Source organism: Drosophila gunungcola, unplaced genomic scaffold (assembly GCF_025200985.1).
Source record: "Drosophila gunungcola strain Sukarami unplaced genomic scaffold, Dgunungcola_SK_2 000001F, whole genome shotgun sequence".
Taxonomy (NCBI): Eukaryota; Metazoa; Arthropoda; class Insecta; order Diptera; family Drosophilidae; genus Drosophila; species Drosophila gunungcola.
The window spans coordinates 15931873-15953269 of NW_026453197.1; the positions used below are offsets into that span (position 1 = coordinate 15931873).

At 39.4% G+C, this 21397-nt stretch overlaps 1 protein-coding gene across 5 annotated transcripts in view; it reads right to left on the reverse strand.

The window, feature by feature from the left end:
* LOC128263078 (uncharacterized) overlaps positions 1-20746 on the reverse strand; it is a 42483-nt gene extending 21737 nt beyond the window's left edge. For 2 of the 5 annotated variants that reach the window (XM_052997770.1, XM_052997771.1), the window contains exon 1: positions 19973-20746. Coding sequence is in view for 1 of the 5 variants with exons in the window: in XM_052997768.1 (XP_052853728.1) it covers positions 4620-5852 (1233 nt within the window). In the remaining 4 variants the exon portion in view is untranslated. Of the gene's footprint in view, positions 1-4619; positions 5853-19972 lie in introns of those variants that run through there. The other 3 variants (XM_052997769.1, XM_052997772.1, XM_052997768.1) reach the window with 3 other exon arrangements.
* Positions 20747-21397: the final 651 nt, after the last annotated feature.

Consider the following 21397-nt stretch of genomic DNA (forward strand, 5'->3'; position numbering starts at 1 on the left):
GTTATTGAGCTGTTTCGATTCGGGGGCAGGCTAAAACAACACGTCATTTTTTAGTGGAAAATAAACTGTTTATTACTATTGAATAATATTTAAAATCTTGCCATTTTACAGTGAAACTGAATGGCCGCATAGGGCTTGGATATAAATAAATGTAGGTATAATTTTTTCAACTGTTTTATGAAGTTTTAATCGACACGCAATTGGTGTTGAATTTTTTAGTGAATAAACAACTTTTTACTACTATTTGTTAATATTTGAACATATCACGATGTACGAGCTTTATCTTGCCATTTAAGAGTTAAATTGAATAGTCGCATAAGGTTTAAATTTAAACACCTGTAGAAAATATTTTTTTAACCTTCTATTAAATCAATTCACCATAAAGTTGTAAAAAAGTATGCAATATTTTTACTCATATAAGTCTGAAAGACTTATTATTTACTCAAAGCTATTTGTAAATGTTGGTCAATTTACGACACAGTTTTATGGCCAAACGAATGCAAATCGGCGTATGTACCACGAAACCCCCTTCTGAATAAATCCCGTTTTCCAATTTCGCTAGTAATCGCCCTTTTGGGACTGTCGTTGAAGCTGTAAGAGTAATTTGTGTCTTTTTAAATGATTTTTATTGTCGATGGCAGCGGCAACAATCAACAAGAGCACAACGCTGGCCAAATTTCGAAGATAAATGTTGGCTGCATGGGGATGAGCAAACAGAGAAAAAAAGCATCGAGCCAAAATCGAAAATTAATTTAAATGCGGCTTTGTAATAAAGGAGAAGAATTTCTCTTTGTCTGTCTTACTTTCTCTTTTTCTTTCACTCCGTTTGTGTGTGTGTGTGTGTGTGAGTTTGAGTGAATGAATTATGCAACAATAATTCAATGAAGCCGCCGCAAAGTATGCAATAAACAAGAAACTGTCGTTGGTTTTTGGTCGGATTGGTTTTTTTTCGTTGTGCACAAGGATGATTACCACTTTATTTGCGAGATGGCTTTTGGGAAAGCCAGAATACATAGTGGCGAGTGGAGAGTGCAGAGTAGGTCTGTGCACTGGCAATATGTCAGTTACAATTACGAGAACAGGCCCAGACCGACGTGCCTGACAAACAATTACCAGCAACCGCCGAGAATTGGGAAAATTGGGCCAGTAGGATGTCTCTGCTCCGGGCGAAGGAAGCTGGCGCCGGATCTGGGTGACAGTTTGAGTAATTATCGAGACTGCATTCTGAGGCAACCAAAATCGCCAGCGTCGTACTTTTTTTTGTACATCTCGTGTAATTGGAAATTAAATTACGAGTACGATAGACGACGAAGCAGCGGCTGTATATCAAGGCATCTTGTTCATTTGGGCGTAAGCGATTTGATTCATCAAATCGAAATAATCCACCAATCGAACGGCCTCGAATCCTTGATTGGATCAACAAGCTTTTATGCATTTAGTCTAGTAGCTGTGGCCTTGACTTGGGTTTTCAATTAATATCTACGTTGCCTTAGCTAGATAATTGGGAAAACTAAATTGCAATAGCAATTATGTTGTTAAGCCATGATACCAAACAAAAAATGTTTATGGCAATTTAATGTTTGATGCTTAACATTTAAAAATTCAAAAAAGTTTATCTATTAAAAACTCTTAAAAATATCTTCCTAAAATAACTATTAAAATTTAAACTATTTAAACTACTATAAATTTAAAGATAATGAAAATTAAAACTATATGTAAATTTTAAAATACCGAAAGCCATGTTAAGTTGGAATCCCCATCTATGCACTTGTTTTACAAGTTACTGCCACTAAATCAGTTCTAAATTCCCTGCAAAGATCTCACACAAACATGGGCAATTAATGCTAATGCAGTTATTTATCTCAATGTCGCCATTTTGTTCATTCATAAATTCTAGAAAACCCCCTTTCCTTCGCCGGACAAGCCGCTGCGATTGTAGCACGTTTTTTTCCACCTTTATTACAAGTCTTTCACCCATTTTCATTTCACGGCTTTTAAGGAGAGTGTGGGAAAAAGGGGGAGGGGCGAGTGGCGGCGTGGGCGGTGGGGACAAATGGTGATGATGATATTTTTTCGCATTTCTGGCGTCGTCCGCCATTTTGCCGCATACTTTTTTCTCTATTTTCCAGCTAATTTACTAGCTGTTGTTTTTGTGCACAAGGCGCTCGGGACTGCATACACATACATATACGGGGAAACGCATACACATACAAATACACATACACATTAAAGTCCATTCCATGTCTCTCTTAGCGATTCGAGTGGCACCGAAGGAGACTAGAAATGACGCTGGCGTGGGTTCCAGGGAATATAATAAATTTCAGCCGCCGCCAGTCGCTTTTGCTGTTTACTTTCTTCGTTTTTATACTTTCTCTTTGGCCCTTTAATTTTTTACACCCAGTTTTTGTCGAGAACACAGGGTACCAAGAGCTGTTGTGGATGTGAGATTTTCCTAAAACCTCAGAGGTACGATCATTTAATCGTGCTCATAAAGTTTAAGCTTATTGTACATTAGAATATTTTAATAAGTTTAAAAGTGCCTTAAAATTGACTATTTATTAATATGCTAGCCCTCACAAAAAACCTTTAGTGCAAGTTAAAAATATGAGATAGAATATTTTTAAATTTATTTATTATATATTTTAACACCCACTCTTTTTACCGTATTCAAACAAATGGAGAGTTCTATTTATTTTTTTGGTTTTTATAGAAGTCCCTGCAGAATTCGCGAATCGATCCATTTAGTAAATAATAAAAATGATAATTTAAAAGTGTTTTTTGAATTTTATGTTTCTTAAAGAAGTACTGTAGTAAATTATACTAAGATATCGAAAAACATCATTAATTTTTGTAGTTCTTAAATTGTGTACTATAATGTTGACTTGTATAAGTACAATATAATATGTGTACCGGTAGTTTCTCATCATCTAATACTTATATCCACTTGTATTAAATACAGTTAAATACAGAACGGCAGTTTCTCATCTGCTAATGAGAATAATTTTGTCGAATTCGAAAGATTTATTTGTTTTGCTGAAATGGTTTTGTGTGGACTTGGTTTTTTTCTTGGCCAGGCGCTTCCGCCTTCAGTCCGGCCTTACAGAGATTTTCTTTTGTGCGCACGTTTTGTTTAATTTGTGCAAGTTTTGAGCTTTATCCCGCATAAAGACATACATATACATAGTTGATTCGCTGCTTATGCAAGTCAAATAATAGCGCAGTGCTAAGTTTTTTAATTTACCGCCTCTCATCCGGAGCACGTTAAGTGAGTCGTGAGCTCAAAAACCAAGTGCAACTCGGTGGCAACTTTAAGGAGGCAAACTTTAAGTGTAGCGCCCGCCACCCGTCACCTCTTATGCACTTTTATGGCACACATTCAGTGTTGCCATTAGCCTTTTACACAACATTTGGCAAACGGCGCCAGTTGAGGGAGGTGACCTGGCTGGAGAAAAAAAAAAACTGGCAGAGGAGTTGGAGGCGGGTTTGGGCTTGAGTTTGGGTTTGTGTTTGGGCCTGCCAAGCTTTTTCGGGCAGCGCATTATCGGGCCGATACAAAGGCACATTATGCGCTTCCGATTCTCGGATTGTTGTTATGCATGCACTTGCAGTCGCTGTTCGCTGCTATTCTCTCCTGCATTTGGCATTTTTCTTGTCGATGCCGCCGTTATGGCATCGCCTCAAAATGGGGCTAGTCGAGAGGAAAGCTGCACGGACATATCGAGCTTGTTGACTCCTGCCAAAAGCTACTTGTCCTTATTAGAGATGCCATACGTATAACAGTGCGGGGGATGGCCGGCTGTCAAAGCTACTTGAATAGAAGCGATAGAATATTTAAAATTTGTATTGTACGACAAAGGAAACATTCTCTGTATCATAACTACATTGGAAATTCAATTGAAGGACCGCAAGAATCTCTCATAGTTCAACTGCGGAACTCTTTATAATGTTTCGTAGAAAAGACTTTTAGTTCATTCAATTTTTTTTTTTATTATTACCCATACGACACGTAAGCCAGACATTCTGTCGAAGAATATAGTGCCCTTAATTAAAAGCTTGGTTTTAATGTCATATATAATCTTAATTTTGAAAAATTCAGTTGTCAAAACCTCTTTAACATAATGGCAATTAGAACCTGTCCCAATGACTCTTTTATATATAAACAAAACTAATGCAGTGCTAAAGTCATTTGGCACTTTACCAAAAATGGGTGTTTATCTTTCAAATTAGCAAATAATTCAAATAATTTTTAGAAACAACAATTTAAGTACTCTTTCTATAAATATCTGTAAAAAACACCTTATACTTAAACCTTTGTTTGTATTACCCAAGGAATTATGCACATATTACTCATTACTAATATGAAGGCGATATTGCTAAGATGACAAAAATGAGTTGGTTGTTCCTGGTTATATAATATGCTGTTAAAAAAACCATTTACCATACTTTTTAGGCGACACTCTAGCAAACAATCCACTCATAACATTCATACACGCATAATAGGATTATTGGGCATGCACAAGACACATAAGCAAGCAAATAATCGTTTTTGGGAATACAGTTAGCATTGGGATCAGGATCTGGATGGGGGCAGGCCAGGATCGACCCAGAATTACCATTACCTCGAGGTGCTCACACACGCAGATGCCCTCCTCGCAGTAGGCGCATATCTGCATCTTGCGCCCGTTGACCCCCAATCCCTTGAAGATCAATTGCGGCTCGTCGGCGAGCAGCGGTTCGTACTGCGTGGTCTGGACTCCGGCGCTGAACTGTAGCTCCCGCAGCTGCCGCTTGATGCCACCACTACCACCAGTTCCGATGTCCTGCTCGAAGGCGTCGCTCCGGCGCATCCTGTAGACGCTGCACTTGCGCTCCAGCTGGCCCGGTGCCGGCGGATGCATGGGCTCATCCTCGTCATCCAAAGCCTCTCCAGCGGTCAACGGTTGCCGCTCGGCCGAGGACTCCAGCAGCTCCTCGGGTCCGGGGCGTCGCAGCTTCACCACGTGGCCCGGCGAGGCCATGGGCGTGGCCGGCGTTACAATGATGGCATCATGGTGGGGCACAAACATGGCGCCGGCGCCGGCACCGGCACCGACTCCACCTCCAGCTAACTCTGCCTCCAGGGCGGCGGCAGCGGCAGCGGAAGTGCTGGCCAGCGGCGGAGACGTGGGCGTGGGTGTCTCCAACGAGGTCACTGTCGTTTTAACGCCGGCCACGACCGATGGCGACTCCACCAGTTCCATGGCCTCCATGGCATCCATGGCCATGTGGGAGACGAGCGGCAGGGTGGCCGTGGCGGACTTGTGCAGCTGTCCGGCCGAGATGACCGGATGGAATCCGGCGGTGCTGCTGCTGCTGCCGGAGTGCCGGTGCACCAGTTTCGGTGAGACACGTCCGTGGGAGGAGGCGAACTGTTGGTAGGGCGTCTGGCCGTGATGGATGCTCAGCGCAGGCGCGTGGGCGGGGCCGTGGGAGTGCGAGTGGGCGTGGGCGTGGGCGTGTGCATGGGCGTGGGCATGGCCATGCTGCATGCGCAGCTGCAACACCGATTGGGTATCACCTTCATCGATTGGCAGTAGGAGCTTCGATTGCGTCGTATAGGTGGCGCTCAGTTTGCGACCATGTGGCGTGGGTGCCCGCAAATAGCTGGTGGGCAGCTGATGGAATTGGCGCGACTGGCTGCGTGTGGGCGTGGACGCGCCCTCGGCGGCATGATCGCCGGATGCGAGTCCGGCGGCTCCGGCCGCCTTCGGTGGATGTAGTTTCGCCTGGAGCTGTTGGGTCTTCTTTTGCTGGCGCTGGCGTTGCCGTGCTTGGCGAGAGGCCAGCGAGGCGCCACCAGCAGCTGCATACATCTTGGTTTTTTAGGGTGGGGGAAAAGGAGAACGGGTTTCGGGGAGCTTTACCTCTAATTACAAACTAAGTACAGGGGGTAGATCCTAGGATTACATTCGGTTTTGCAGTTGTTTTGCCGACAGACCTAAGCTCAAGTTTACTTTAAATAAATTATATAATAACTATGATAACACCACTCTTTTATTTCTTCCTGTTCAAATTAAAAATAGTTTCTCTCTAGCTGCCTATCCTGAAATCCACTACCTATATAAAGCGTATGTAAAACCAATTTTAAAAAAAATTGTTAGCAAAAAGTATTTTGTTTTTCGTTTTATGTCCCTGTAGAAACGACTCTTTAACCGTATCCGTATCCCCTTGTGTTACTCTATCTCATCAGAATTATGTTGCCCCCAAATATTTGGTGTGTTGTGGTGTCCTGTTTGACATAAATGATTGTACTTTGGATTACTTGCTTAAGCTTCAACCGAATGGCGTACAAAAATGGCTCAAAATGAATTGTTGTGAAACCATCGAAAGTAAACTTGTCAACTTCGAAACGAGAAAATGTTACAAGCTTTAACTTAGGCTAGGGTTATCCGAAAGATATATGTTTTGTGCATATTCGCAGTGTTCAACTTTCCGTCTCTTCTCCTGGTTTGTATATAAAAAAATATGTTTCAAAAAATTTGTTGTCCTTTGGTTTTCGGTGTCTATTAAAATATGTTTTACAAATATTTCAATCTCTGCTTATAAACATTTAAAAAATATTCTATCTGCACAATCAAATTGCATACAATTGGGCGTATTGTCTGTGTGTATCCATCGACATGTTTTTAGTTAGAGCTGTGCTTGATTTCCTTGTGGGATTATGACAATATAAACGAAGAGTTTGCTTTTTGCTTTTTAGTTTTTGAGTATATGTACGTTTTGCCAAAGGTTCGCTGCGTTGTTGCCTATAAAATTTTCAATGCATATTTTGCCTTTTGCCTAGCTAATGTCCATTTGGGGTATCAAAAAGCATCTAAATTCTAAACTCACACATATATATTTATATTTCATATGATTTTGTATTTTTTTGGATCTTTTAATGAATTCCTGCAGCTGCTCGTTTTGTTTGTTCTTGACCTTGGAAGTGAATTATTTTCGGTAAAATTCTCTCTGAGCTTCTTTCGTTATTTTCTGTTTTGTTTTAACATGCGCAACTGTTGCAAACATACACCCATAGAATAAATCAGCTAATCATTTTCACTATTCTACATTTTCCCTCTTTTTTTCTCTGGTCGAGATACCATTTTGAGCTCGCTCCTACTGGCTCATTGCACAACATTATCTTAACTTGGGTTTAGAGACGGATTTACTGCAAGGAACATGTGAATAACATATTATGCATAACCGGACTTAAGACTAATCCATATTGAATATACACAAATATTACAATTTATTATTTAAGCAGCGCTGAAAATAAATCAATGTGTATAAAGATATAGACAAAAGGGAAATATTAATAAAGTGCTTTAATGATAGTGGGTATTAACATTAGCATTGCAAAGTTCTCACTGGCTCTTCCTCTATTCCTAAATTTTGTTTAATAATTGAAGTATTATATAAATAGTCCAGGGCTTTAGAAATAGTTAAAAAATATTTCTAAATCTTAAAGTTACAATTTTAGATAAATTAAATGCTGTGGAAACCATCACCGAAAACTTTGTTTTATCAAGAGAAATGTTGCAGTATTTTTTGGAAAGGTTTAAATTCATCCTCCGTTTCCAATGTCATTAAATGAATGCCATTTAAAATGTTTTCAGGCAAATAAAAATTACGGAAATTTCCTTCTCTCATATTTTATGTATTTTAACGTCTGCATGCCATTTTGGCGTAAACATGCAAATTAAAAAAAAAGGGGAAACAAACACAAAAATGCAAAATAAGAAGGGCAGGCCACCGCCCGCATTTTGCTATAATTTTTTTTTTAAGAACACATAACCTTAACATTTGCCAAGGCAAAAGAACTGTGGGGGCCAAAAAAAAAGTACGTTTTCAGGTCTGCAAGCACGTCCCTTTGAGAAAGTTCTCCACTTTCCCTTAATTTCATTTCCGCTGCCATTTCAAGACTCTTCAATAGCTGGCTTTTACCAAACAGCACCTTGGGCAACTATTTTGCTCGTGACCTGCGTAGTTTTCGTGTTGGCCAACTTCATTTGGTTGCGACAATTTTTTTAGGCTCTCAAAAACACTTTGTTGGGGTGTGTATGTGTTTATATAACAATTTGTACTGCTTTTGGCTCAGCCAAGCACGCACTCAGGGCTAATTAAAACTCAGCCACGGCAACGCCCCAAAAAGTAAAATAGCAGCTAAAAGAGCGAGCAAAAAATATAAGGATTATAGGGGCCAGCAATGCCTGCTACCAGGTACATGCTAGTGCGACAAAAACAAAAACCAAAATATCGCGACTCAATTTCCAGTGTAGTTGAAAGTTGGCCCAAATGTGCTGACGCTGACGTGTTGCTTGGCTCTGCATTTTATTTTATTTTTGGCACACACAAAATGCCAAGCCGCGAGATTTTACGATTTGAAACAAATAGAACACTAGATAGTAAACGAATTTGTTTAAATTGTATTATTACAAATGATTTTAAAGCTACTTTTTCGAGTTGTGTTGTAGGTTTTCTTGTTAAGTATTCAAGTCTCTTTTTTATTAAAAAATAGTATGCCAACTTTAAAAAATTAGCTTAACTTAATTTTGTTAAAAATAATACAAAGGAAGCCTTTGCATATTAATTTTAAAATTTAAAAAAGAATAATTCACTACCTGTTTTACTACAAAAAAAAAAATAATTGCTTTCAGTAATATAAAAAGATTTTAAGCCTGTAAAACCCAAAGCCTATTAGATATTTTTTCTTTGCTAATTAACAAAATTTACCCTGCCAGCATTTTAATTGCTAGCCTATTTACAAATTGACCATTTGTAAGCAAAAAGGTCAACACACGCCTATTGTATGTTGCCAGTAACCTGGGCCACAATGTTGTGGAGCAGGAAATATGAATTTAGATGGCAGCAATTAACGCTGCATCGCAGGCAGGTGAGAAAAGCCACAATGAAAATCAATATGATTGCAAAATAATAATAATTTCCTATCGTAGAGTAGGATATCAAGAGCAGCAAGGCAGGTTCTTTAATTACAATCTAATGACATTTAACCGTATTCCCATTATGCTTAAAGGCCCGCAATTGTTTTGCGGCAAGCGCGCCCACAAAATCGCTTATATATAGTATACAGGCATAGTAGACCCAGTGGATGACTCAACATGTGCTCGGTTACGCAAATCGTGCGGCCCGACTGCCCACAGGAGACATTGCATCAAAAGGCTGCCGTTCAGTGTCAGACAACCCGGCGTATACGTCATATCACGAGGGGGTGGTAGCACCAGCAGCCAAAAACTAAAAGGTAGAACGAACCGAAACAGCGCTGTTCTCTTTATTTATTCATCCTGCATGCATATATAAAAGCCTCTCGCAAAATCCCCAGTCGCATTATTTCGGTAGGGTAAATCGTGAAGTTTTCCAAAGCTGATTTTTATATTCAAACGGAATCGTAAAATTAATGCTTAATTTAGTAAAAGTAAGATGATTCTATTCCAGATAAGATATAAGACGAATTACCTTTTTAACAAAAAAGGCTTGAGAACAAATAAATTCCAAAAATATTTGAATGCTTTCAGACAACAGTTTTTAATATCAAAAAAATCGACCCAAAACTGGACTCCAAGATTTTAACTCAGGTTTCAGAATAGTTAAACTACAAGCTTCAAATGGTATAATACTTTGAAATAGGACATTAGTAAGAAATGTAATGGGTCTGGAAGGGCAAAGCTTAGGTAACTTTTATAAAAATACATACTTATTTATGGATATAAATACATGGCCATGTACTGTGATGTGCAGCCTGCACATATCCCACAGATACACTTTACTCACGCAGAAAGCCAGGAAGCCAAGGGACCTGCCAATGTCTTCCATCAGACCGCACTCACTTGCACACAGAGACAGCAAATGGCAGACGCGCCACTGTAAGTTGACTTCGCAGCAGTGGCAAGGATGTGCAGGGATTGGCATCCAGGGATGCTGCCACACCAAAAAAAGAAAGGGGAGAAGGGTAACAGACTTTCACCGCCGCCGAAACAGTTGGCTTTTGTGTGTGGTGATGTCGAGCGAGTGGGACCGAGATTGAAATTAAAATTTAAATTTATTTTAAGCTGTTTTTTGTGGCATGGCCAACGGGTTTGGTTTGTTTCGCGTTTTATGGCCGGTTTGCCACGCCCCCTTCGGTTTATTTTTGGTCACTGCTACCGTGTTTGTGCAGGATAATTACTGATTTTATTGCTAATTAAACGTACTCGAAGCGAGTATGGCCTTGTTGAAGGCAAATATTTGTGGTGCAGCCATCCATTCATGAGGCTCTATGAAAACACAGAAAACGTTTTAAACTGTTTGCATTTAGCGCTTAGAAAATATTTATTTTAAAGGCGGCCCCAAGTCTTCTCTAATGAATGCAAATTGCTTTTCTATTCATTCAGATTTTCTTTCACCGATAAAAGTGACATCTAGTGTTGGGCTATAGAATCAGTTTTATAATACACTTAACGCTTTCTACGCATACGCAAACATATTCCATATTTGAGTGGTTCAATAAGGCGGAAGTTTGTACAATTTCGAGGCCATTGCCATGCAAATTTGTCAATAAAATAATTTTCTGCAAATGTGGACTTCTTGATTAGACACGAACACATTGAGGCAAATACCGAAATGGAATCGAATAGTTTGCCGGAGTCAGAAGGCATACACCAGCCACACCCGGAAATATTATTGATTATCGCAAGAGCAAATGTCAATAAACGTTTATTTTCGTTCGGCATTCTTTTGTCGATTTCAATTTCAGTATAGTGCATAGTGTTTTTCCGCGATTACCGCTCGCGGAAAACATTTATATTTTATAGCCTATCCTCCTTTATCCCTTTTTCTTTCACCTAAGTTTGGCAAGAAGCCTTTACTTCAATTCGTATATAAGTAGGGCAAGTGCAAATATTTCCCCATTCTCCTTGCGATTTCGATTCGGGTTTGGTCTAATAAGGAGCCATAGTCAACATTTTTCTCTTTCCTCTACTTAGCAGGCTGTCTAGTTCTACTTTCTCGACACTTTTAGTTAAGAATTCATAACTTTAGATTTTGTTTCTTTTGTTCGGATTTTTAATTAAAGTGTTAGGCGAACTAACTGACACCAGGCTCGTGTGCTTGACTCACTGACTGACGTGCAGGGGTCGCCGCCTTGGCATCAGACACTTGCCCAAAATGTCTAAAAACTCATTGGCGAACTGCATGTCAGACAAAGTTCCGGGAGTTCTCTGACATTCGCAATGGGTCGCTTGTCAGTTTATAACGATGGCTGAACTTGAACTGGATTCATAATAGATGTTAAAGAATTTTAAAGGAATTTATTTGAATTTATCTAGGTATTAATATTCTGACAGAGTACAAGGTTACCGATTTCAGTTCTTACGGTATGAGTAATACACTAATTAGTTTTTGATTTAATTTATTTAAATATATATATAATTTTAAACCCATAGGAAGGCCGACAACTCCAGTTTTAGAGTATATTTCAAAATAACTAATTCATTCATGATTTTATTTATTTTATTATATAAATATATATTTCAGTTCTTACAGAATTTGTTTTTTTAATTATATCTTCTTTTGATATATAACAGTGCTATTTAATTTTGTACGTTTATTAAAAATTATTTTAACATTTTTAGCCATTTCTCTTGAAGAGCCCCAGCTCTTATGAGCTACGCTCTAGTTGTTCCAGCTAACCTGGCGTATACGTAATTTGACCATACGGCATAATTTCCGCTTAATAGAAGCCATAAAAGCCGGACGAACGCAATGTTGCGTAGCATGAGCCCCAGATTAAGACAAAGTACCCAAGCCGTTGCAACAGGACTGCCCATTTCCACCTCTCTGCTCCATAAATTACTAAAAGAGGTACAAAAAGGAAAAAATGCAATGGCTAGGAAAAACTTCAATAAAGTGGCCGAGTGGTTTTGAGCTGGAGTTGGCCTGGTAGCCATTGGCCATTACGCTGGCCCCCGGAAATGGCTGGAAAAAAAGAGCGCCCAGGCCGAGAACATTCGGTCCGCTTAAAGCGCACATGGAGCCCGCTGCAAATGACATAAACTGCAAGTGAAGCCCGTTGTGTTTATTGCTTTTTATGGTGCCGCTTAATGACTGCATTCGCATGCGGCCGGCACTGCCAGGGGATTTTAGCGGCGGATGAGTGAAAACCCATTTGACGCTACTATGCAACAGCGTGAGTACTTAAACGTCTGCATATAGCTTTTAAGCTTTAAAGATATAGTTTTAGTTTCTTTTGGCCCGATTTCTCGGGAGAAAAATTATTCTAAATTAAACTGTAGAACTTTGTGATCAAAAGTTGCACTTCGCGAGGCCTTAGATAATTTGTTTTTAAGGTTGACCTTTAAAGTTCCCGAAAAATAAATATTATAAAATTAATCAAAAGCTTAAAAAAGAGTCAACCTGCATTCTGAATATGTTTTTATTAATTTAAGACGTTGACAAATAACAAAACAAATTTCTGGCTTGGGGTATTGCAAAAAATCAAGACATAAAAACATTTAAATTAAAATCACATGAAAAAATCTGTTATTTAATTTAAACAATTGTTTTCTCATATTGTAATATATGATTTAAAAACTCTCATCAAACATCAATATCCAATACTTATAGCCTCCTAAAGTCTGATTTTCGCTGTCCCAGTGAGTTAGTCTATTATAAAAATTTTCTTAGTATTTCAAGTCAATTTTTCATTGTGGAAAGCTTTAAGTTACAGATCCTGTTATGTTAGAGTTGCAGTTGACTTCTGACTAAGCGAATGCCTTTTTTTGCCTCGCGTAGATTATTTATCTTGCGCTTTTCCGCTTTCAGCTGTCTCCCTGGTGGTTGAAAATTATAATAGCAACTTTTTATTTACTAGCTGTGCTGCTCGTCCACGAAGCCCATAAAATATTACGGCTGGCCTGTTCAGGTTCTACACTTGTACTAGTAGAACTCATAGCCGAAGAAGTTTGCCACTAAGCGGACCGCCCCCACTTGAAACTTGCACTGGCATTTTGTTATTTTGCTCCAGCCATCTCTCATGCACTTGCCGCATTACTCAGCTGACCCCTTTGTGTGCGGGTGTCGAAGTCTCTGAAATTTATTTTTGCATCTTTGCATTCTCAACAATTTCGCAATTTATTGTTTTCCCTGTATTGGGGTCAGTTTGTTTGGAGGAGGCGTTTTGCCGTCGCCGTCCGAGGAAAAAAACAGCAAAAATAGCAAAAACAGCAAATACAGCAAACAAAAAGGGCCAGCAAAATGAGGTTATTTTTGTTTAGACAACCTGACCCGAAGGCTAAATGAGAGCAGAGGATAAGGAATATATATTTATATAATATACAAACTTATATTAAAAACAGCAAAAGACAATGGTTGGGTCAGCACAAAGTGCCTGACATATTGACACACTTGGCGTATGATTGATTTTCGTCGGTTCGCCTCGTTCCATTAAATATTAAGCGAAATGGGGGGCGGTAAAAGTTAGGGACTTGTTGATTCAACGCACCACAGGGGGCGGTTACTTTTCTGACTTGTGCCCTATTCACACAATCAAATCACAAAACAAAGGCCCCGCCTCAATGATAACAGCCCATTATTGCCGTTGTTTATTGAGGTGTGTGTGTTTGTGGGTGTGAGTTTGTGGACGAAAGAGTACGGATAGAGAGAGTCACTTCTGTGATATACAAATACGGCTGTGCAAATACATCGAATGGCAACAATCAAGACCCGTCATTGTCATTGTTATCTACTCCGTGTTCATGTGTCCTGGTGGCAATGACAATGACAGGTCGCTGTGACAGGCCAGTCAGCCAGGTGGAAATCGGAAGAGCAGCGCGTTATGCAAATGCAAATACAACTGCTAGCTGCTAGCTGCAAATGGAAATGGAAAATGTAACATGCACATAACACATTGTTGACATCGCGCCTTTCAGGCAAAAACGGTCTGATCAAACGGATGGCTAACCACTGGTTTGGAATGGCAAAAACCGCAGAACTAAGACTTTTCATTGGTAGATTTTTAGCGGCAGTGACAAATTTATACGTTTAAATGGAAATATTTTGATAAAATTATACTTTATTTTGGGGGTCGCCACCAAATTTGCTATACACCTTAATAAGCGATTTAAAAACACTTGTTATTTCCGTAAGAAATGCTAAAAGAATTGATTTCTTATGGCTTAGAAAGAATTTATTAAATATTTGATTAGGGTTTTCTATTTTTATTTCACGTGCGAACGTATTAAGCCCTAAAGTCTGCCCGATAAAAAATTTTCAGCTAGTAAAAACTTGTTTTAATAAATTGAATAGTCTTATGGGATTAAAGTTTTCACTGCATTAAAGAAATCCAAAAACACTAAATGAATTTTACTCATAAAATCTGTAGCTTATTCAGTTCTCTTTTGGGGTGATAAATTCAATTGTGGTTTTAACATGGATTAAAGTCTACATTGCCTAATAGAAATCCGGAAAACCGCATTAAAAAACACTCAAAACAAGTGGCATTCAACTGTCAGATTGCAGTATCCAATGCTGACCACAAAACAATATTGGCAACAAGAAATTGGGCCTAACCGCTGGCTAAATTATGCAAGCCACTGGACACTGAGCAATAAACACTGAGAAATGAACACAGGTATCCAGAGCACGAACGCGGAATCAGTGTCTGTGTGTCTTGCAGATTGCAGATACAAGGCCCATAAACGGCTGAATGCCACTGTTAGGGCTTAGATTTGTATCCCAACCCCTGTTGCCACTTTGGATAGCACTGTCGAGTGTGTGTGTGATGTAGGTGCTGCAAATGAAGAGCAGTTTAAGAGGCATCAACGTCATGGGCAATTGTTTTAGGACAACGGGCAGCACTCAGATGAGAACGAGAACGAGAATACGCTAAGCCGGACTGAGCTCGGCTGACAACGAGCGTCTGGGGAGGACATAACCCAATTAGTTTTAGACTTTTGCCACGACACATGCCAATTCGTTTGAAATGCCCAGTAGTGGCAGTAGTGATGGTGCCTCTTTCATTTGCATTTACATTTGCATTTGCGTCACAATTTTTTTAATTATTTTAAAGCGGAATTTAGATGGCGGGACAAAGAGAGAACTAGGAATGCTAAATGCATAAAAGATGCAAGTCTAGCGAATGCAAATGCAAATGCAAATGAACAAATGACCCTGGCAGGCATTTTTCGAGGACAGCCACTCGAGCTGGAGGCCCGAGTAACTGCAGCAGCCACCAGAGTCGAAAAACAAAGCAACAGAAAGGCGAAAAGGACGAAAAAGCTGCCTAAGTAGGCGTAGAGTGTTTGCTTCCTGGCGCACAACAAAACACAACAAAACACAGAAACACAGCGACACAACAACACAACAACACAACAACACAACAACACAACAACAACAACAGCAATAACCGCACACAATGTCAACAGCTCGTCGAGCAAGTCTGAGTCTGAGGTCCTTACAAGTAGGCTACAGCTTTCGGCCCAGAAAAACTGGCTCAAAAATGGTGGCTAAGTCGGGGAGGGGGCTGCCATGGAAAACAAAGCACACTTAAAAGTTAAAGCAAATGGAAAAGTGTGCTGGCGTAGCAGGCTGGCAAATCTGAGGGGCCCCCATAATTTAGGGGGTTCTTCAAAAGAGTTCTGCCTGCTCCAAATTAGCTACTCACTGAGTTAACCCTTAACTTAACCAGAATTCATCCTAGATCTTGATAAATTTGTGTGCGCTCAAATATCTTTAAGATCTGCCTGCATACTGTCCTTAACTTGTTGTCGTAGCTAATGTTTTCTTAGGCCGCCGCCTTGCCAGCCTCTCTCCAGCCCAACAGCTTAAATGCAAATTCGAGTTAATAAATGACAGCCCTATCGCCACACAAGCTGAGGCCATAAAGAACCTTAAACCGGGCCAAAAGCTGCTGGCTCCCTTTCGTCCTTACCCCCCGTCAATAAGCGTAAATTTGCCAAATACAAATAATTTTTTTTGTTAGGGCTCTCCCTTTAATCTTCCGGACTTAAAATCTCAACAAGAAACTGACAAATACTGAATACGTATATTTTTCACTGCATCAGATGGAGCGGAGGAAAATTCGCTCAATTTATTCACGCCTCGTGTGGAAATCCCTGAGTAACAGAAATTGCATTCCGCTGCCAAGTTGTCTGGAACTGCGTTCCGGTTCATGATTCCCCACTGGCACTGTGATACCCCCATCCATTGGTAGATTTGTAAAGGCACTCCACTGACCCTCCAAAAGTTGGCTAAAACTTTTAAGTGGCGCACATTGCCTGATTGGCTGCTTCAGCTAATTGAAATCTTGAGAACAGGGCGCCAAGGATAACTCAAAAACCTGGCGGAGATATTTGTTGCAATGCAAATGAGAACAAACTAATGAGCCTCACTGTAGAAGTTGGCCGTTCATTTTCAGAAAACTTTTTTATCAACAAATTTATTTAACAACTTATAAATCAAAGGCTTAAAACTTCAAGCTCATTGGTTTTTAAAAGAAGGCGAGTAGCAAATAAATATTATAAATATATATTAAATACTATTGGCACAGTTCATTTGATAAACATTTACGGATGATAACAGATCAATAAATATAAAGTCTTATTTAAGCTTGATTAAAACTTCAGAATTTTAGCTTAAACTGAATATTTCAAGAATTTAATGTACGTTGTCATGTTTTTACCTGAAAATATAATTTAGCCTTAAAATTAAAATTCTTTTGTTTTTGTGTATGTATTTTTTCTACACACTTTTACTTTTATGATAAACTCTTTTTCCCGTTATTTCAAATTAGAAATGTTTTTTGCTACTCAGAGAGCCAAAAACATTCGTCTCGCCGAAGAAAGTACTATATATAAACTCCAGACAGCCTGGTTGTAAGTCCACAAAAACAAACGTCAAGTGTCAGAAAAACAGAAAGTAAACGAGAGTAGTAGAACCACTTGCACAGAACGAAATGCGACAGGGTAACAAATCTAATAAGTTAGCCAGCAGAAACGCTGGAGCAAACAAACTGAGCCGCATTTATCTCAACCGCAAAAAAGTCTGCCATATTTCATTTTAAATGCAGCACCTGCAGCTAGGCGAGCCAGAAATGGCTTGGGCTTGGGTTTGGGCAAAAAACAAAAAAATAGAAGTGAAATACGCACATACTCGCTCACATGAAAAATGCTGAAAACGAAATGTCAACGACGGAAAGTTGAGGACACAAAAAATTAAAAAAAGAGGCAGAAAGGCGGCCGACCGACCACAGGAGCGGCAGCTGTAATCAACAACATCAGCATAAACTTGGCCGACACAAACATACGACACTGATGGAAAATCCGTGCAAAAGTTTTCCCTCCCCCAAAGCTGCACTAGATGGAGGCGTGGCTAACAGGGGGGAAGGCGGCGGAAGGCGGTAGGACGACGGCCCAAGAAGACATATCTAATAACATTAAGTAGTTTGCGCGTCGTTTGAATTATGGCCACGTTCGCCGATGGCAGCCTGTGCGAGCGATGAGTGGTAAGCAGTTTTGAGCTCCAACCAACCTACCACCCATTTGGGCCTGGTTTTTTGCAATCATTTAATTCGTATGCGTTTGTTGGTTGGCCACTTTGCACTACTTTCGCTTCCTTGGCTAAACTAAGCTAAAACTGAATTGTGAAAAATTGTTGCCAGGCACGACAGGTAACCACCGGGCTAAAGTGTGGGCGAAAGCGGGGCAAACGCTCCCAGAAGGTCAACTGGAAGAGTAAGGAAGGTCCTTGGCTCGAGGTCTAAATAAAAATGAATTTGAAACATGAAATATGGTGCAGGAGTCATTTGGGCACCTTTAAATTATCAAATCACGAGGTCAGCAAAGCAAACTTGATTGTATTGCTTTTACAAATAAAATGTCATAATATTTATGACTTGGAATACCGCGTTGAAAATTTTTAGATTCAATTATATAAAGTTTTCTTGGGAATAAAAAAATAAGTGAATATGTATTTTAATTAAATTTAAAAGCTTAATAAAGAATTGAAGCATGATAAGTACTGAATGCTGAAGAAGTTTTGAGCACCACATATTTTAAATGGAATCATATTAAGAAATAGACCAAAAAATGTTACCCTCCTAACAAAAAGATTAAATAATTTAAGCATTAAAAATATACATAGCGTTCATCTACATTTAAATATAAACTGAACATGTTAACGGACGGATGACAAAATATAACTAGATACCAACCGCAGTTGAATTTTAGGTTATTTAAATCACAAACAGATGTACATTGTATCTTATCTTTGGGCCACACATTTTTGATGTCATATTTTACAAATTTGAATATACGTAAATGTCTTAATATAATGTGATATATTTTGAAAATTATATCATATCCTTTATGGCTGCGTTACTTGCCAAAAACAAACTACGAAAGGTCAAAGGTGGGTCCGCCCGGAGCAACCCTCAACACTGTAGTGAGAAAACACGAAAAACGTGTGCCGCAAACAACCAACAACACCTGAACAAAGTTGTCTCGACTGGCAGACAACGACGACGACGGCGATGACGACGCCAATGCCAAAAGCGAATAAGGGAAACTTTCGCAGGAAAACTTTTTATTTGCATATTTGCATTTTTGCATATTTTTCCATATTTTTGAAGATGCGAGAGGCGAGATACTTTCGTGGCCCACTGTCTGCAGTGTGCGAGAGTGGCCATGTGCCTGGCCTAATTAAAACGATTGCGACCCTAATGTAATTACTCGGAAATGAGTAACGCTCCTGTGGCAACAAATTAGCAGTACATTACAGGTGAACAGCAGCGGCAAGTTCTGAAGGATGTGTAATTTATCGGCATTAGGACTTTGACACGACAATCAAAAGGCAACTTCAATTAATACTTCAGCCCCGATAATCCGCTCGATTGCATCAATGAATCAACCGACGATTATGGGCTGCTTATGCTGATATGTCAGAACCTATATCTATATATATATAATCACTTTTCACGTTTGGTTTGCGGCGGCTGTCATTATCATTTTTCATGCTGCCCCGTTGGGATGTGTTTGGTTACTTATTGTTAGCAGCTGTATATACACATGGACATTCCTCTCTTTTCTCGCTCGTTTGTTTGCCTGACTTCTTTTCGCAGGGCTCAGGTTTCCTTTTATTATTACTTATCCGTAATTCAATTTATCATTATTTATGCATTATGAATTATTGTGATTATATAAGGGCCTTTTCAGATTGAAATTCGCAGATTGGTCTTGGTTGTCGTTGGTTTGCCAGTTGGATTTATTATTCAACTGTTCTTATCTACGAAATATATATTTATTTTCTTAGTTATTGTGATTTTATTAAATGTTATACTAGACATTTAAATAAGTTTTACAGATTACCAAAATAAAATTCTTCTGTTGCTTTTTATTCAGATTTTATATATTTATATTTTATGTAAATTATTTGCAATATAAAAATTGTATAATTATTTAAATCAATTGAATATCAGTTACAAAAAACGTTGGCTGTGGCCTAAAATAATAATTGATTTCTCTTTATAGTGGTTTATGTTGTTGTTAACTATTAATATTTTTAATCTTTTTATTGCTTTTATTTAATCATTTGTTTTTTGCATATAATTTATATTATGTAGTTGTTTGCTTTATAAGGAATAATTATTTTAATTAAATATTTGGCATTCAATTTCGTTTTTAATTGAATTTCTTTTATAAGTGGGTCACCATATTTATTTATTTGTATTACTATTCAATTTGTCGGCCCTTGTATTTTGCTTTACAATGCACACATGCCAATCAAAGTAATTGACGGTGGAATTTAAAAGGTTCTGCTTTCAGTCGCATTCCTTTCTTTATTATTGATTGATTCCGATATTGAGTGTTGTTAGTTTTGCGTTAGTTTTGGATATTTGCAGTTGTCACTCAGGCGACGCCGCCGTGCTTGGTGAAACCGGATTCGCAGCTCCTGATTTCCTTACCTGCAGGACACGACTGGTGGACAATGCGAACCAGAACAACGGCAACGGAGCCCAGCGACGTCGGAGTGACAATTACAGGACTGCCGATCGGATTGTTTTGGTCACCTTGATACGGTTGTGATTGTAATTCCATATTACATTTGCACTGCAATTTTTGCATTATTTATTCAGCACGAAACTCCCTTCGTCGCAGCCAGTTGGGAATGGCAATCGAATCAATTATTAACCGCATTCTTTGCACACAAACATCTCGCGTGGGCGTTAGTCCTACGTTTTTTGCGTATCGCGTTTTTTTTTTTCGGTTTTCCGTTTTCTTTTTTTTAGTGCTGCCGACGAGTAGAAAAATGGTAGAAATTCATATTTTATAGGCGCGGACGCGTGGCGAACTGCAGCTCCCGAGCTCTGCTCTAGTGTGCGCTGGGCTTGGGCTTGGGCTTGGGCTTGGGCTTGGGCTGTTTAGCTGTCAAGCGGCGAGCTGCGAGGACGACGGAGAGCAGCCAGCAGGACACGCGCGAACGGGCACAACAAAAAGACGACTGAGGCCGCCCAACGGCCACCAACGAATAACGAGGCGAAATTGAAAGCGAGCACCGCAGCCGAATGCTCGTTTTGCGAATCGGACTCGTTTCCAGGATTCACTGGTTCACAGGACTCAGAATTCAGAACTCAGAACTCGGCACTCAGAATTCAGGTTGAACGAAATTGAAAGCGCTGGCCGCCGCCCGAAGTGGGTCGCTCGCTCGTCCTGCAGTTCAGCAGGAAAAGGAAATCCAGGAGCGGCTGAAGGCATGTAAACAAAAGCCAGGACGAAGCTCGTTGGCCAGGTAGGGATGCGGAGCCGAGCACCGAAAACCAAAAACCCGAGAGCCAAAAGCCAAGAGCTACGAGTACCGAAAGGACGACATCCCGCTCGCAGCTGAGCGCTGCGCTCTGGCCAAAAAGCTCGCTCTTCCGCTGTACCACTCAGCTGTGCGTGGGCGTTGCAAACAGCTGATGGCTGCCAGCGCTCTCTCAGCGACCCCTCTTTTTTGGCCTAATTCGCTGACATTGCTTAGGCACTCAGAAAAAAATTATAGCTCTAAATATAATCGGTAGCTTAGATTTCAGCTCATACGAATTTCTTTATCAAAATTTTTTTAGATGCATGCTCCTTGAAAAAAATTTAAACAAATGGTGGGTACTTTTAAAAAATTAAAAAAAATTAATTTAAAGCAAACTGTACCTTTCATTTTAGCTAATAACATTAAAAAAGGCTTACAATTTTGTTTTAACAGTTGTATCTTAAATAGCTTATATGTACATAATTAAAAAACAATATTTCTTGTTACTTATCCATTTAAACTTAAAGTTTAAAGAGCATATAAACAGTTTTTCAAGCTGTGCTTATATGTCATTTTATAAAGTTTCTGTTCAAAACATAAAAGT